This window comes from Microtus pennsylvanicus, chromosome 6 (assembly GCF_037038515.1).
Source record: "Microtus pennsylvanicus isolate mMicPen1 chromosome 6, mMicPen1.hap1, whole genome shotgun sequence".
Classification (NCBI taxonomy): domain Eukaryota; kingdom Metazoa; phylum Chordata; class Mammalia; order Rodentia; family Cricetidae; genus Microtus; species Microtus pennsylvanicus.
In genome coordinates, this window is record NC_134584.1 from 55494404 (window position 1) to 55509258 (window position 14855).

At 48.1% G+C, this 14855-nt stretch overlaps 1 protein-coding gene across 7 annotated transcripts in view; it reads left to right on the forward strand.

Moving 5' to 3' along the window:
* Positions 1 to 14855, forward strand: part of Pde8b (phosphodiesterase 8B) — a 223323-nt gene that overhangs the window by 23545 nt on the left and 184923 nt on the right. For 4 of the 7 annotated variants that reach the window (XM_075976282.1, XM_075976284.1, XM_075976283.1 and 1 more), the window contains exon 1: positions 3743 to 4229. The exons of 2 other annotated variants lie outside the window; for them this stretch is intronic. In XM_075976282.1, the coding sequence (XP_075832397.1) occupies positions 3891 to 4229 (339 nt within the window). In that variant the 5' untranslated portion in view covers positions 3743 to 3890. Of the gene's footprint in view, positions 1 to 3742; positions 4230 to 10248; positions 10258 to 14855 lie in introns of those variants that run through there. One more of the 7 variants, XM_075976289.1, reaches the window with a different exon arrangement.

Consider the following 14855-nt stretch of genomic DNA (forward strand, 5'->3'; position numbering starts at 1 on the left):
GTTTTCTGACCTTATTTTACCACTTGGGCCGAAATGACAGCTGCAGTGTCTGCACATGCTGACACCGCTGTCGTCCTGGGTTGCTCTGCGTCCTTGCAGGGGAATCAGTTCAGAAATCACTTCCTGAGGCCAGCGTTCGGGTCTTAGAACTAAGCTGGGGGTCTGATTTCTGCTGATCTTGTGTCCATTTACACACTGCTGTAAGTTTCAGCCATCAGATTAGATCTGTCCCTGCCATGGGGGCAGGCCACACATTCCCACTGAGAGCACTGGAGATTACAGAGACAGCATGAATATATATATATATTTCACCAAGCCAGAGTTGGAGGTGGAAGTTGTTTCTGAGTTACTGGTTGCTTTGGAAATGGGATGTAACCTAAAGTACTTTTGCTCTGTCTTCTATCCCATGGAGAAGTCACATGGCCTGGTGCCACTATGAAATGCTCAATGAATCCACTAAGGCTGTCAGGTCCTATTCACTGGTTACATTGAGGCCATCCCTCTTGAGGCTTACTCAATTTTTATAATGTGTAAGTCCAACCTAAATTTGTTTCTGGATGTCTGTGTCATCACGATTTATATCCTAAGGCTCTCTACCAGAAGAAAGGGTATATTTTGTGTTTTTATCATAGGTTAGCCTTCCAAAGCATCACGGGAACTTTTCTGTTCAATGGGTAGTTTCATTGAATAATTCCTTGAGAACACTCTGAACATAGCAACAGCATGAGAAGTATCTGATGCTCAGTGTTGTGAAGGACGATACCTGAGATGGGTGTAGAGGAACTAACTCCCTGAGGAAAATTAACCTTGTCAGGAGTTGGAATGGAGATTTTTGGGGTCTTATAATTTAACTCTGCTACTGTTTGCTCCTCAGTGATCCATTAGAAGGAAGGCAGATGGTTGTTGTGGAATATTATTTTAACTAGGCAAAGATGTGTTACCTTTGTTTATACTGCAGAATATTATTTTAACTGTGTAAAGGTGTGTTTCTTCTGCTTATGATGCATTTGTTTAATTATGCAAAGATGTGTTACATTTGTTTCACCTTGCCTGCCTAAGGCACCTGGCTGGTCTAGTAAAAAGCTGAATAACCAATAGTGAGGCAGAAGAAAGAATAGGTGGGGTTAGCAGGCAGAGAGACTCAATAGGAGGAGAAATCTAGGCTTGGGAACAAGAGAAATGAAGAATTAGAGGAGGTGAGAATGAAGGAGACACCTGGGGCAAGAAGCCAGGCTGATGCCAGACAGACTTAGAGAAGCAGTGAAAGATATACAGGAAGAAAGGAGGAAGGTGAAAAGCCCGGGGCAACAGGTAGATAAAGAGAAACAGGTTACTTTAAGTTAAAAGAGCTATCCAGAAACAAGCCTAAGCCAGGCCTAGCATTCAAAACTAATAATAATTCAAAACTAAATAATGCCCAAACTATCATAATTTGGGAGCTGGTTGGTGACCCCAAAAGAAAAAAGGACCTGTTACAGATGGTAGCTATCAGATTTAGTTTTAAGTGAATTATCGTCCCCCTGTACTATGGCAGTATCATCAGTACGGTGCCCAATCCATGTGCAAGGGAGCTGTGGGGGAGCTGTGATGTCAGAAAAGAAAGGTGATTTACTCCTCCAGCTGCAGGACATGCTGCCAGCAGAAACCTTGGTACTGTTGCCCTTGTGTAAGGAAGGGGGAGGTGCCTTAGCTAAAGAGGTCCACGTTGCCCAAGGCCACCGACACAGCTGGGAGAAATGCTTGATCTACATGGGTATGCAAAGGTCCCTCTTTGTAGCCCCACCTCAGGACCTCTCTGAAGCATCATCAGAGTGCTGACATCCTCCTTGAAGGATGCCCAAGGCTAGGTCAGTTTCTCCCTCAGCTCAGACATCACTTCTCTTCTTGTTCTCCAAATGTTGCTTTCCGGACACTCAATAACTCCTTGCCAAACACTACCTCAAAGTTTGCTGGGGAAACTCAACCCATTGGGAAACCCTTTGAACAGGGATTTTTCTCAGACTAACTAAAGAAGGATTTTTTTAAATGTCATTAAGATAAAGAAAAAAGTGACAGGTAAACTGAGACACAAAACAATAGAATAAAGTTGACTCTCTCTCTGTCGGAACTTGGGATGTGGCAATGTTTGTTTGGAGACCGGAGTTTCATCTGTAGACCTACTGACCTAGAGATCAGACTGGGCTTGACCTCATGTGTAATCCTCCTGCCTCAGCCTCCCAATTTGTAGAATTATAGGGGTAAACTAACTACCATACCCAGTTTGGACTTCAGATGTGGAGGGATGTATATCTTGTTTCTCTTTGGTAGTGAGAAGACATCAGCTGACATCTTCCAGTAACTAAGAGTTGACGGCATGGGGGAAAGGAGGAGAGCCATGTTGTTTTGAACTGGATACTTATTTCTTTGTATTTTGCATTGTAATTTGTCCTAACAGAAATATAAATGGAGTCCTTGCTCAGACCGTTTCACGATCTCCCTTGTGCCACATTGGCTGTGGCAAAAATCACTGAAGGGGCCCATGAGTAGGTGGGCAAGCGGTGACTGGAGGCTATAACATGGCATAGTTGCTTCTAAAAGAATTCCCGTCCTCCACAGTGGGGCTCAACCACAGTGGGCCTCTCGGAGAGAAAGGAGGGAGGCCATTTTGGATTGCCCAATCCAGGGTGATAGACGGCAGTGGGAGGTTGGGTGAGGTGAAAGTCAGGATGAACGTTTAGTGACACCCGGAGAAGAGCTGAAAACTAGGGGAGAAAGCAAAATACAAATAACAAAAGCAAGCAAGCAAACAAACAAACCAAACCAAACAAAACACAAATAACCACAAAACAAACAAATGAACAAAAAAAAACCACATGCAGACAGATGTCTCTTCTTTCTTTGGATCTTTGGCAGAGATGAGGATGTAGTTCCCAGTGGCACAGCCCATCTCTTGGCATGAACTTCCGAAGGATATGCAGACAGGGAATGGACTTTTTCTAAAGGCTGGACCGCCACCCAGTTGAACCTTAAGATTAGTATGTGGGTGCTGGCATTGAAATGAATGAAGATGTAACTATTTATGAAACTGGGTCTCTCAACTCCTCAAGTTGTGTTGACAAGCCAGTCAATGGGCTCGATGGGTCTGAGCTGTATGTTCCCTGCTGTTTGGGAAGGGCATCCTGGTGACAAGTCAGGGACGCCTTTGAAGATGTGTTTTTTGAGAAGACACTTACCCCAAAAGTCTACCCAGCCATTCTGGGCCTGGAAAGGGTCTTGTGCAGACTAGGGGGAGAGGGCTAGGGCACTAGGGGGCCTTGTGGACTTGGGTCTCCCGAAGGAACAAGGCCTCTGGGCAGCCAGGAGCTGGAGAGGGCTCCAAGGCACGGTGCCAGGCGCTGTGCGGCAGAGAGCGGAATGCAGTGGTCCCCCTTGGGGACCCCGAGGAGGACAGAGACGGGAAGGGGACGTGCGAAGACTGAAAGTGGGGAAGACTGAGCCGGCCGGCGGGCGGGCGGGCCGGCGCCCTGGCCCGGGTGTCGGGAGCTGGGCGGTGCGGGCCGAGGCGCGGGCGGAGCGGAGGGCGGAGGCGCGGGGCGCGCGTTTGGGGCGCTGCGGCGGGGAGGGTGGCGGCCGCCGGGGCGCGCGGGCCGTGTGTGCGCGCTCTGTCGCTCCGGGAGAAAGATGGCCCGGGAGGGAAAGTTGGGGTGACGCGTGCTGCCCCCGGACGCTTGCCAGGGGGCACGGAGGAAGGCAAGCCCGACAGAGCGGTGGCCACCCAGGCTGGGGGGCGCGCAATCTGGGCGACGCCACCGTCACCGCGCCCGCCCCCTCACTGCAGGTGGCCGCGGGGAGCTCCGAGTCCGGGTGGCCCGGGGCGCGGGCGGGCGCGCGCTGGGGATCCCGGCTGAGGGATGGGCTGCGCCCCCAGCATCCATGTCTCACAGAGCGGCGTGATCTACTGCCGGGACTCAGATGAGTCCAACTCGCCCCGCCAGACCAGCAGCCTGTCGCAGGGCCCCACGGCGCCCCTGCACGGCCTCTTCGTGCAGACCGACGCCGCCGACGCCATGCCCCCGAGCCGCGCGGCGGGACCCCCGGGCGCTGTCCGAGTCCGCAGGTCCCGGGCAGAACTGGGCAGTGGCAGCAGCACGGGGTCCTCGGGCCCCGCCGTGACCACCTGCCGGGGCCGGAGGCGCCACTGCTGCAGCAGCGCTGAGGCCGAGACCCAGACCAGCTACACCAGCGTCAAGGTAAATGCGAGCTGTTGGGGTGCTGTCCGTCGGGTCTGTACCGAGTAGGGGGCTCGTGCGGGAGTTGGGCGGTCGTTTGGGGGAGAGTGTTGCTAAGGAGGAGTTTACTTTTCATTTTTTGCGGGTAATGAAGGCCCATGGAATCGGGAAAAGGAAAAGATCCTGGAGGGTGCAGGGGACCAACCCTAGCTGGTCCTGGGGTGGGGACAGGTGGAGTGCAGCGCAGGGGAAAGCAGTTGGGGCGGCCTGTGGCCCAATGGATGTAGCTGGAGGGATGGGCATGCATCGCCAAGAAGAGCATGCGAGTTTCTCTGAATGAAATCCTAGCGCTGATCTCGATCTGCATGTAGGTTCCGATTTTCACCTGCAAGTCGGCTTGGCTGGATGGAGCTCTCAGCTCCGTGGCCCAGTGCAGGGATTTGTGAATGAATCAGGCTGTTTATATTTGAAGAGCTATAGAAAGGGACTAGGGGAGTCAAGTGAAACCTGTTGTCCCTGTAGTGTTTCTCTGGGATGACTATATCCTGGACATAATGGAGAGAACACAGAGTTTGGAATGTCAGCCACTGTGGAGGGAGGTGGTTTTCAGTTCAGGGCAGCTACCTCAGAATGACGGTTCTGCACACTTACCTGCCACGGGGAATGAGAGTGTGAGGGTGTGGAACGGTTAGTCTCCAGATAGTTCTTGATGAACATTTAGTCCAACAGTGTTCATCTGTATGTTTTCAAAGTACTATTACATCCAAGAGGAAACCATTGTGTCAGATGTAATCACTTAAGAGCAAATTGAAGATTAATGACACATCTCATCGTGGAGAGGAAAAAAAAACCCACGCCTCTAAACTCTTAGTGTTTGATAGACACAGCTCTTACGTAGTCAGTCGATCACCAGGGACCATTCCATGATTCCTTGACAAAGACACAACTGTATATCTTGTAGTTAAAAATATGCTCAACAGTTGGCCCAGTGTGAGGAGGCTCCGGGTCTTCCCTGGATGAAGTGTATCCAAACTGGAGGAAAGGGAGGGAGAGTGGGCTTTCTTTTGACAGAGTTAATTTTTGTAAAATGGAATCTCATTTTGACACATAAAACTTAACCAGTGTTTACTAGTAGCTGTGATGTTTCTCTGGTAATAATTGGGAACACCTTTAACATAAACATACCATTAAATATGTACCTTCTATGTACCAGGAATAAGTTTTATTTACTTTGAATATTAACAGTTTATCCAAAGAGTAGAGACCTGGATTCAATTAGACATTTATATATATGTCTAATTGAATATATATATATATATATATATATATATATATATATATGTATATGCACACACACACACAAACATACACACACAGAGAGGCATGTGGTGGGCACCAAGTTTGCTTTTGTTTGTTGCTTTTTAGGTCTCCTGCCAGCAGTAACATAAAGTTAGCATTAGAAGAAATTTTAAGGTGTTACAATGGCTATTTTTTAGCAACACCCTCCAGTTGGGATTGTGGAAGGGAATCTGAAGGCCTGAAGCAGTGGTTGAGAACGGTGACTGTTTGGGAACTTCGTGGTATTTCATTCTGGTTGTTCAAGAGAAACCTAGGCATTCTTTTACCTTTCATAGTAGCAAGGGACTCATTTTTAGTAGCTGACAACCCTGGCTACTTGGTGTTTGTTTAGTGAAAGTAAAAAAAATAATGAATGAGACCATTTTTCTGTGTCTTAATGCTTTCCTCAAGAGGCTACTTAGAGCCCAAATGGAGTAAAAACTGATGGGGAGAACGAGTTCTGATTATTAGCAGTTACTATAAACTCGAATAAATCTCATGCTACTTGACTTAAGTGTTAAAAGGCTTGACCTGGGAAGGAATTTGACTCACTTTATCAACAAGATGTCCAAATAAGAGCTTAATTCATTCCATGCCATTGCAAAGGATGTTGGAAAGGAGGTGTCACTTCAGTGATTCAACATGGATCTGCATTCCATCAACCTCAGAAATCATACATTTGAAATTAGATCAGGTATATTTATACAAATGCTATAGAACTTCTTAGCACAGAATCACCCCAAATATTTAATAGTATCTCTTTGGCCTCTGACTAAAATTCTGTGGTCTTTTGAAGTCTGAAAGTTCACATGTCCTGTGCCCTTACATGGATGAGATGATTTCGTAGAAAATTTTCCTTTTCCTTTTTAGAATAAAAATTCTTTTGCCTTATGAGTGTGTGAGAGTTGGCAGCCATGTGGTTCCTCCTCCCTTTTTGACTGCTTGGGTAGAAAAGGAAAGCCTTTGCCATTTGGTCCTATTTACAGCAGTACTGGGATTCAAGAGTTCCCCCCTTCCTCTTTCTACGTCAATTATAAACACTATTATCTAATTGGCTTCTGGTATTCCCCTGAGTGCAAAAAAAGAAGTGTGTTTGATCTCTCTCTCTTTTTCTAGCAATCATTTATTTCATTAAGCTTTTAGAATGATGAAGCATTATGATGTCAAACATGATGTCAACAGGAACCTTCTTGAATACCTAATTGGCAAAAAAGATTATAAGCATTAATAATTCATAGGCAGTGCAATGATATCACACGAGTTTCCATTTCTGGTAAGGAGTTTGTCTCTCAATTGCTGTAAAAATGCTCCTTCCTAGCAGTTCGTCTCCCTCGCTTGCCTTTTAAGATAGTACTCTAAGAGGAGCCTTCTGCAGGATGCTCGCTCCTGGTGTGCGCCAGTTCTGTCATTCCTGTTGGGAAATCTTCCGTGGGGACGACTGGCCTTCTCTTGGGGAGGAACTAGGAAGGAAGTCTTACCAATCGTTTCCCCTCCCAGCTGTTGCTGCTGGGAGCCTCTAGGACTGAACAGCCGGTCCTGGCACAGGCTTTACTGATGGTACACTCAACTTGCTCCATCTTCAGCACAGGTGAGCTGTAGTCTGGATACAGATGCATTTGGTGTCTCTGTGTTGATGGCTGGCATTTATGCCAACCTCTACTGTAGACGCTGGAGATTCAGAGAGCGTCCATAATATTTTTGTGCAAAGCCTATGCAAGAGGCTAAATCTCTTCCAAAGGGGTGTGCTTAAGCCAGTTATAGATGACTTCACAGCATTGCTCCATGGCATTCTAGAGTCAGTGAGGATAATGCTAAATTAAATAGTTATGTGACCTTACTGTAAACAATGAGATTTTATTAGGGGGAAGGAGTAGAGCTACTTTTTATTAGTAGTTTTCATCTTTCTAGTCACCAGTCTCAGGTGGGAGTCACCTGGAGAGCTTGTTAAAGCACACAGTGGCTTTGGGTCCCACCCCTGGAGTGTCTGATTTAATAGGTCTTGGGAGGGACCCCGGAGCTTGAAGTTTCAGAGTGTTTCTAAGAGTTGTCTTGTTGCTGATCTGGGGGCCACACTTGGAGATCCCATGCTTTATGTGACTTAAGTTGTTTTGTGGCCCAGATATATTATGTGTGACCACCTATAGCCATATGTTCTGTCAGATCGCTGTGGACACAGCCCTCTCCACCTATAGCCATATGTTCTGTCGGATCGCTGTGGACACAGCCCTCTCCACCTATAGCCATATGTTCTGTCAGATCGCTGTGGACACAGTCCTCTTCATCTATGGCCAGATGTGCTGTCAGATCGCTGTGGACACAGCCCTCTCCACCTATAGCCAGATGTGCTGTCAGATCGCTGTGGACACAGCCCTCTCCACCTATAGCCATATGTTCTGTCAGTTTGCTGTGGACACAGCCCTCTCCACCTATAGCCAGATGTGCTGTCAGATCGCTGTGGACACAGCCCTCTCCACCTATAGCCAGATGTGCTGTCAGATCGCTGTGGACACAGCCCTCTCCACCTATAGCCATATGTTCTGTCAGTTTGCTGTGGACACAGCCCTCTCCACCTATAGCCAGATGTGCTGTCAGATCGCTGTGGACACAGCCCTCTCCACCTATAGCCAGATGTTCTGTCGGATTGCTGTGGACACAGCCCTCTCCACCTATAGCCAGATGTTCTGTCGGATCGCTGTGGACACAGTCCTCTCCACCTATAGCCAGATGTTCTGTCAGATCGCTGTGGACACAGCCCTCTCTACCTATAGCCAGATGTTCTGTCAGATCGCTGTGGACACAGCCCTCTCTACCTATAGCCAGATGTTCTGTCGGATTGCTGTGGACACAGCCCTCTCCACCTATAGCCAGATGTTCTGTCGGATTGCTGTGGACTCTGCCCTCTCCACCTATAGCCAGATGTTCTGTCAGATCGCTGTGGACACAGTCCTCTCCATCTATGGCCAGATGTTCTGTCGGATTGCTGTGGACACAGCCCTCTCCACCTATAGCCAGATGTTCTGTCGGATTGCTGTGGACACAGCCCTCTCCACCTATAGCCAGATGTTCTGTCGGATTGCTGTGGACACAGCCCTCTCCACCTATAGCCAGATGTGCTGTCAGATCGCTGTGGACACAGTCCTCTCCATCTATAGCCAGATGTGCTGTCAGATCGCTGTGGACACAGCCCTCTCCACCTATAGCCAGATGTGCTGTCAGATCGCTGTGGACACAGCCCTCTCCACCTATAGCCAGATGTTCTGTCGGATTGCTGTGGACACAGTCCTCTCCATCTATAGCCAGATGTTCTGTCGGATTGCTGTGGACACAGCCCTCTCCACCTATAGCCAGATGTTCTGTCAGATCGCTGTGGACACAGCCCTCTCCACCTATAGCCAGATGTTCTGTCGGATTGCTGTGGACACAGCCCTCTCCATCTATGGAGTCAGGATCTGAGTCTTTACAGCTGTCTGGGAAGTCTAAGTGGGGAGAAGCCTGGACCATGCAGCCCACCTGGGTCTCTAAGGGTCAGCTCCCTGCAAATCATCTGGGATTTGCATTGATCCTGATGTTTTGCTTTGTTGTCACAGTCCCTTCAGCTGCCTCTGCCCTTGAGGGACCATGCCCCACATGAAGGGAATCTACAAGGTAAAGGTTTTGAAATGATGAAAGAGGGTGGAGGTCAGGCAGAACACCTGCTTAGCCTCATCTTCCTTCTTGGAGTTCTTGCTACTCCTTTTATCTTTTTGTTGTTGTTGTTTCGTTTTTGCTTTATTTCTAAACAGAACACAGAGTTTAGTTGGCTCTGGCAAGTCCCGTAATTTACATTAGTCAGGCTCTGGTTTACTTCCTGCTGTTGTGTATTTTATCAAAATTTGCCCCCCTCCCCCCAACACACAGAATTAAAGCTGGCGGTTGCCTTCTTCTTTTGTCTCCAGTGCTGGGAATCGAACTCACAATGCCTTGCATGGGAGGCAAGCTTGGCCACTGATCTCTGTTTCCAGCCCAAGGGACTCCATTCCGATTGCTTTCCTGTTTTGTATTGTAGTTATACTAATTTTGAAGGACGACTAGATAACTCTTCTTTATAACATCTTCCAATAAGACTTCAAATCAGAGTCTGGTAGGGGTGGTGCTCACCTGTATTCCCAGCATTCAGGAGGCAGAGACAGGTGGATCTGTGAGTTCAAGGCCAGCCTGGTCTACAGAGCTAGCTCCAGGACAGCCAGGGCTTCACAGAGAAACCATGTCTCGAAAAACCAAACCAAACCAACAACAAAAAGACGGGCGGTGGTGGCGCACGCCTTTAATCCCAGCACTCGGGAGGCAGAGGCAGGCGGATCTCTGTGAGTTCGAGACCAGCCTGGTCTACAAGAGCTAGTTCCAGGACAGGCTCCAAAACCACAGAGAAACCCTGTCTCGAAAAACCAAAAAAAAAAAAAAAAAAAAAAGACTTCAGACAGAAAGTGATGCTGCGCATTTAGAGGTGAGACAGTTTCTAGTGTCATCTCCCCTTGGTGACCACCTGATGGAGCTCTAATGGGACAGGACATACCGGTGAGGGCAGGGTAGAGTTTGTGACACCAGCTTGGTAATAGGCCAGGAATCCAAACAGCAAGCAGAGTGTGAGTTCCAAGCGAATTCTTGGGAAGATAGAGTCCCAGGACTGGAAAATCAGCTGGGGAGGAGCAGGGGAGAACTTTGGGTCAGGTGGGTAAGTACAACCTAAAATTCGGGAGTCTTCACAGAGGTGACAGCCACCGAGCCAGGTTGAGGATGAAGGATATAAGTATTTACCTTTTTGCTTTTGTGGGGATCTCTGCTGGGCATGAAGAGCTCACAGCCACAGGAATTGCTGGAGCCAGCCAGAGGTGATAAGCAACCACTTCACTTGGATGAGACGAGAAGAGCCAGTCACAGCTTCGCTGCTCCCTGGTTCAACATTATCCGGGCAGCAAGTAGAATGCAAATAAGACGAGATGCTCATGAAGGAGCTACTTCTAAGTTGTTGGCAGAAGGAAGGAAGTGCCCGAATGAGGCTGCAGGACCCTCAGAGAACCATGACCACCATGGAAGGGTCATGGGGTGGGAGTGGTTATGGAAACCCAGGGAATCAAATCTACAGAAGCCCGCAGAAGCTGTGACCTAAAGGAGGCATGTGAGAGATGCAACCAGGGGATGGATGGGCAGTCTTAGCTGGGCAAGTGCGCATGAGCACACACACGTGCGTGCATAGATAAGAGACAGAGACACAGAGAGAAACAGAGGCAGGCAGACAAAGAGACAAGTGGGTAAATAGCTTGATGGAACTGGCCTACATTTTAGGGATCTTGTGTCTGTCACTGCCTCTCACCGAACGCACCCGCAAATCAGAGAGAATAGGAGCATACTGGGTACAGAGGAATGTTGGGTACAAAGCAGGGTGGAGCGTGGGACCGGAGGAGCAGATCCTGAACAAGGGCACCGAAAAGCGAGAACTGATCCTCGGAGCTCCTGAGAGAGACTCAGAGCGCAGTGGGCAGTGCAGAAGCTAGTCTCCAAGAGAAGCGGGTTTGACGTGTGCCAGATTTGTTGCATGTTTCCTGCCTAATGATTGCTCCTGAAATCTCCCTGGTGATCCTGGCTGGACACTTCTGAGTGCTGCACACCCACCTTCCTCTTCGGTTTCACCTTTGCTGTCTCCACTGACTCTGGTTCCTCTGCTCCTGGCTTGTGACCCCCACCCCCTCGCGGCTCAGCGTGGGCTGAGAAATCACCAGCCTGCCTCATTGGGCATTACAGACCCAGCCTGGCCACTTCACCCAGCCCCTGCCCCGGTTTTTACTGTTCTATACTATGTACGCTTCTTTCCTCAGTCCCCAAAAGTGAGAAAAATTATTTTTAATGTGTTTTTTAATTTTTTATTTTTTAAATTTCATTTTACATTCTATCCCCTCCTTCCACCTCCCCTCCCTTCCCTCCACCCCAGCCCACCCCCATCCACTCCTCCCAACAGGTAAAGGCTCCCATGGAGGGGTCAGCAAAGTCTGGCACATTTACTATGTGTTTTTAATTTTGGGTTAAGAATGTGCACATTTTGGCCGTTTTAAAATATTAAGATGTGCACTGGAGTTTTTATGATTTATTTATTTGTGGTGTTTGAGAGTGAACTCAAGGCTCTTACATATTAATCAAGCCCTCTGCCATGGAGCCCCTTCCCCAGCCTTCTGGAGTTTGTTTTAGATGGGTACGGGGTTGCTTTTATGTTATAGTGGGAGCCTGGTAGGTACCATGTGTAACCTGGAATCCTGAAGCCTATGGACTTGTAGTCCGCTTTACTTGGGCATTGGTTTACCTGTTTCCTCTCCCCTCCCATTGACTTTTACTTAGAATTTTCTGACTTCCCTGGTTTCCATCCATCTCCCCTTTCCTGCTTCCCATGGGATAACCCATGAAAAACAGCTACTACCGTGGGATGCCGTTATTCTACTCAGAGTCTGCTTTGAGAAAAATCAGAAATGATTTTATTCTCAACTAATCTATCTGTGAAATAAGGATTATTTTGTGTTGTATCGTGTTTCCAAGACAATATTGTATATTTTTGCAAAGTAACTAGGTGTCTATAAAGGTACTAACTGTTAAGTCCCTGCTGTTCTTGGATCCTTTCATCTACAACACTGTTCCCCCTTAAGTTACTCCAAACTACAAATCCTTAATTCCATTCTTACAAATGAGGAAACTGGGGCCTAAGGCAAGGGCTTACCGCTTTTGCAGAGGACCCAGGTTTGGTTCCCAGAACCGTGCGTCAACTCACGATACCCTCTGGCTTCCACAGGCACCAGGCACTCTAGTGCTGTGCGTACAGGTAGTCCAGAACACTCATGCACATGAAATGAGAAAATAAACGCTAAGATATGTGGGAAATGGAGCTGTAACAAATGGAAAAGGCTGCCCATGGTTAGAGTTGGACTTTGAAGGGAAGATTGAACCCAACCCCAAGCTTCTTCTTAGTTTTACTGATTCTCAGCACACAGTCTGCCCCTAGGGGTGTAACACAGAACCTGTGGACAAGGCCCACCATGGCTGGTGCCAGGGTACAATTATCTGTCACAGAGCCGAGGGGCTCTAGAAGGAAGGCAGGGAAGCAAGGGGCCTTGAGAGTGGAGTTTTTCTTCATACACATCTACAGTCACTCCTTCCATCTGCGTGGCCTGGAGTGCTGCTTTGATGTTAGTGGAGGGTGTGCAAGGCATGTGGCGTTCATGTAATCAACACATAACATGTTTTCCTGGATCACATCGACATGCTCTCCCATGGTCCAGTGCTAATAATCTTGTGGTTGCCACCACTATCTTGGTAATTTCACCTTCTGGGTGAAAACACATGCTGGGGTGTGGCTCTTGGGTCTGCACAAGGCAGGGGATAACAGCCAGCACCACCTTGCTTTCATCCTGAGATTGTCCAGCATCAACTTAGAATGCAAAGCCTCATTCTGCATTGAAGGAGTGCTGCTGGCTTCTGTATGCTGTTTGTGGGTGAGCTAGGATGACGTATGCTACACCTGGGAAGATGATGTACTGCAGGTCCAAACCTGTCTTCTTTCAGACAGGAAGAGAAAAATAACTGGCCACAGAAGTGCAATTGTCTGTACACATTACAGAACTGAGAGAAGACCCCGAATTCTGCAAGAAGTTACAAGAAGACACCAAGAGACTTATAAGCAACCTATTACACAGACTAGCAGCTGACAACCTTCCCCATCCCTGCTGGAACCACACAAACATGCTCAGAAACAGAGAAGATGACCCAGTCCAGGAGAAGTAAAACTTTTGTCTATTTCAAGGCTTCTGCTATGAGAGCTTCAACCCAGAACAAAGCCAAAAGGAAAGAAAAGCTGACTTATTTATGTATACGTTTGAGACAAGGTTTTGTATGAAGCCAAGGCTGGGCTGGATCTTGCTAATGTAGTGCAGGCTGGCCCCAGGTTCTGGATCTTCCTGCTTCAGCCCTCTGAAGTTCTGGGATTGCAGGTCTGTGCCGCCACACTCAGCAGGAAAGAGAAGCAGGGCTATAAAAGCCAGTGACCCAGCAGCCCTGGCCACACCTGCTAGTGGTCTTGGGATCATGGAAGAGACAGTCTTACCTGAGACACTGGGTGGCTTTGAGGCACGAAAAAGTCAGTAGTTTCAGTTTCAGCTGAGCTTCAGTTAAAAGTAGAAGTCTTTGTGTATAACCAATAGAGTGTAATACTCAGAATAATGATGGCAAATACAGAACCAAGTTCCCATGAGCACACACACACACACACACACACACACACACACACACCCCACCCCATCTGCTATGGCACATGCAGTAGGGAGAGAAAGCTTAGGTGGACACATTTGCATAAGGTTTCCTGCTCTCTCTTTCCAATCTGTGAAGTGGGGTCTGCAAAGCCAATTGTAGACTCCCTCCCCCATTGTTTCACAGAGGTCCTCCTGTCCCTGGGATGGTGGGTCCTGGGATGGTGGCTCAGAGCCATATGGAACCCAGGGAAAGTTCTCATACCCAGTGCCTTTCTCTAAGTGATCTGACCCGCTGGGACTCAAGACCTTGAGATTTGCTGAATCTCACAGGAGCCTTCATATTGCTGGACGAGCTGGTGAGGGCGGGGCACATGGTCCATTTAGTCTGACCTCCTGAAGGTAGTGCTCCCTCCTTCTTGTCCAGAGTTTCCATGAAGGCACGATGGTGATGCTTCCAAAGGCTAGAGCATCTGCGTATCCAAGTGAGAACTTGAGATGCCAAGGAGCAATCAGGACACAGTTCAGACCAGTGTCAAAGGCAACCTTCACTTTTCTGTGCGGTTTATGAGCAAATAAATCCCAAACCACTTCTGGGGGGGGGGGAGGGGGTCACTGCTGATCTCGGGAATGGATTTTCATAGAGAACCAACGCAATATGTGACATTTAGGTTTCTAGGTCAGCATGAAAAGGGTATTTAACCCGCTGTGGAGCTGGGATACATCTGTCGTGTTGAAACGGTGCCGCTGTGGTGAGAGAAGCCTACAATTGAATTAGGGCTTGTTTCTTTTCTGTGCTTGTCTTCTGGGAGAAGTGGGTTTAACTAGAGGGAGATGCAGGTGAGAGAGAGAGAGAGAGAGAGCCTCCAGGGAGCAGCTCCAGGGAGGAGTCATGGGAATCGGGTGTCTCTGACTCTTTTGCCTGCTCTTGGGACTCTAAAGGAAAAGAAAACAATTACACATTGAAATATCTGTAAGTGGAAGAGAAAATGCAGAAATTTCACACACCTCTATGTATATTTCCTGTCTTCTTTTTATTTATTCTTCT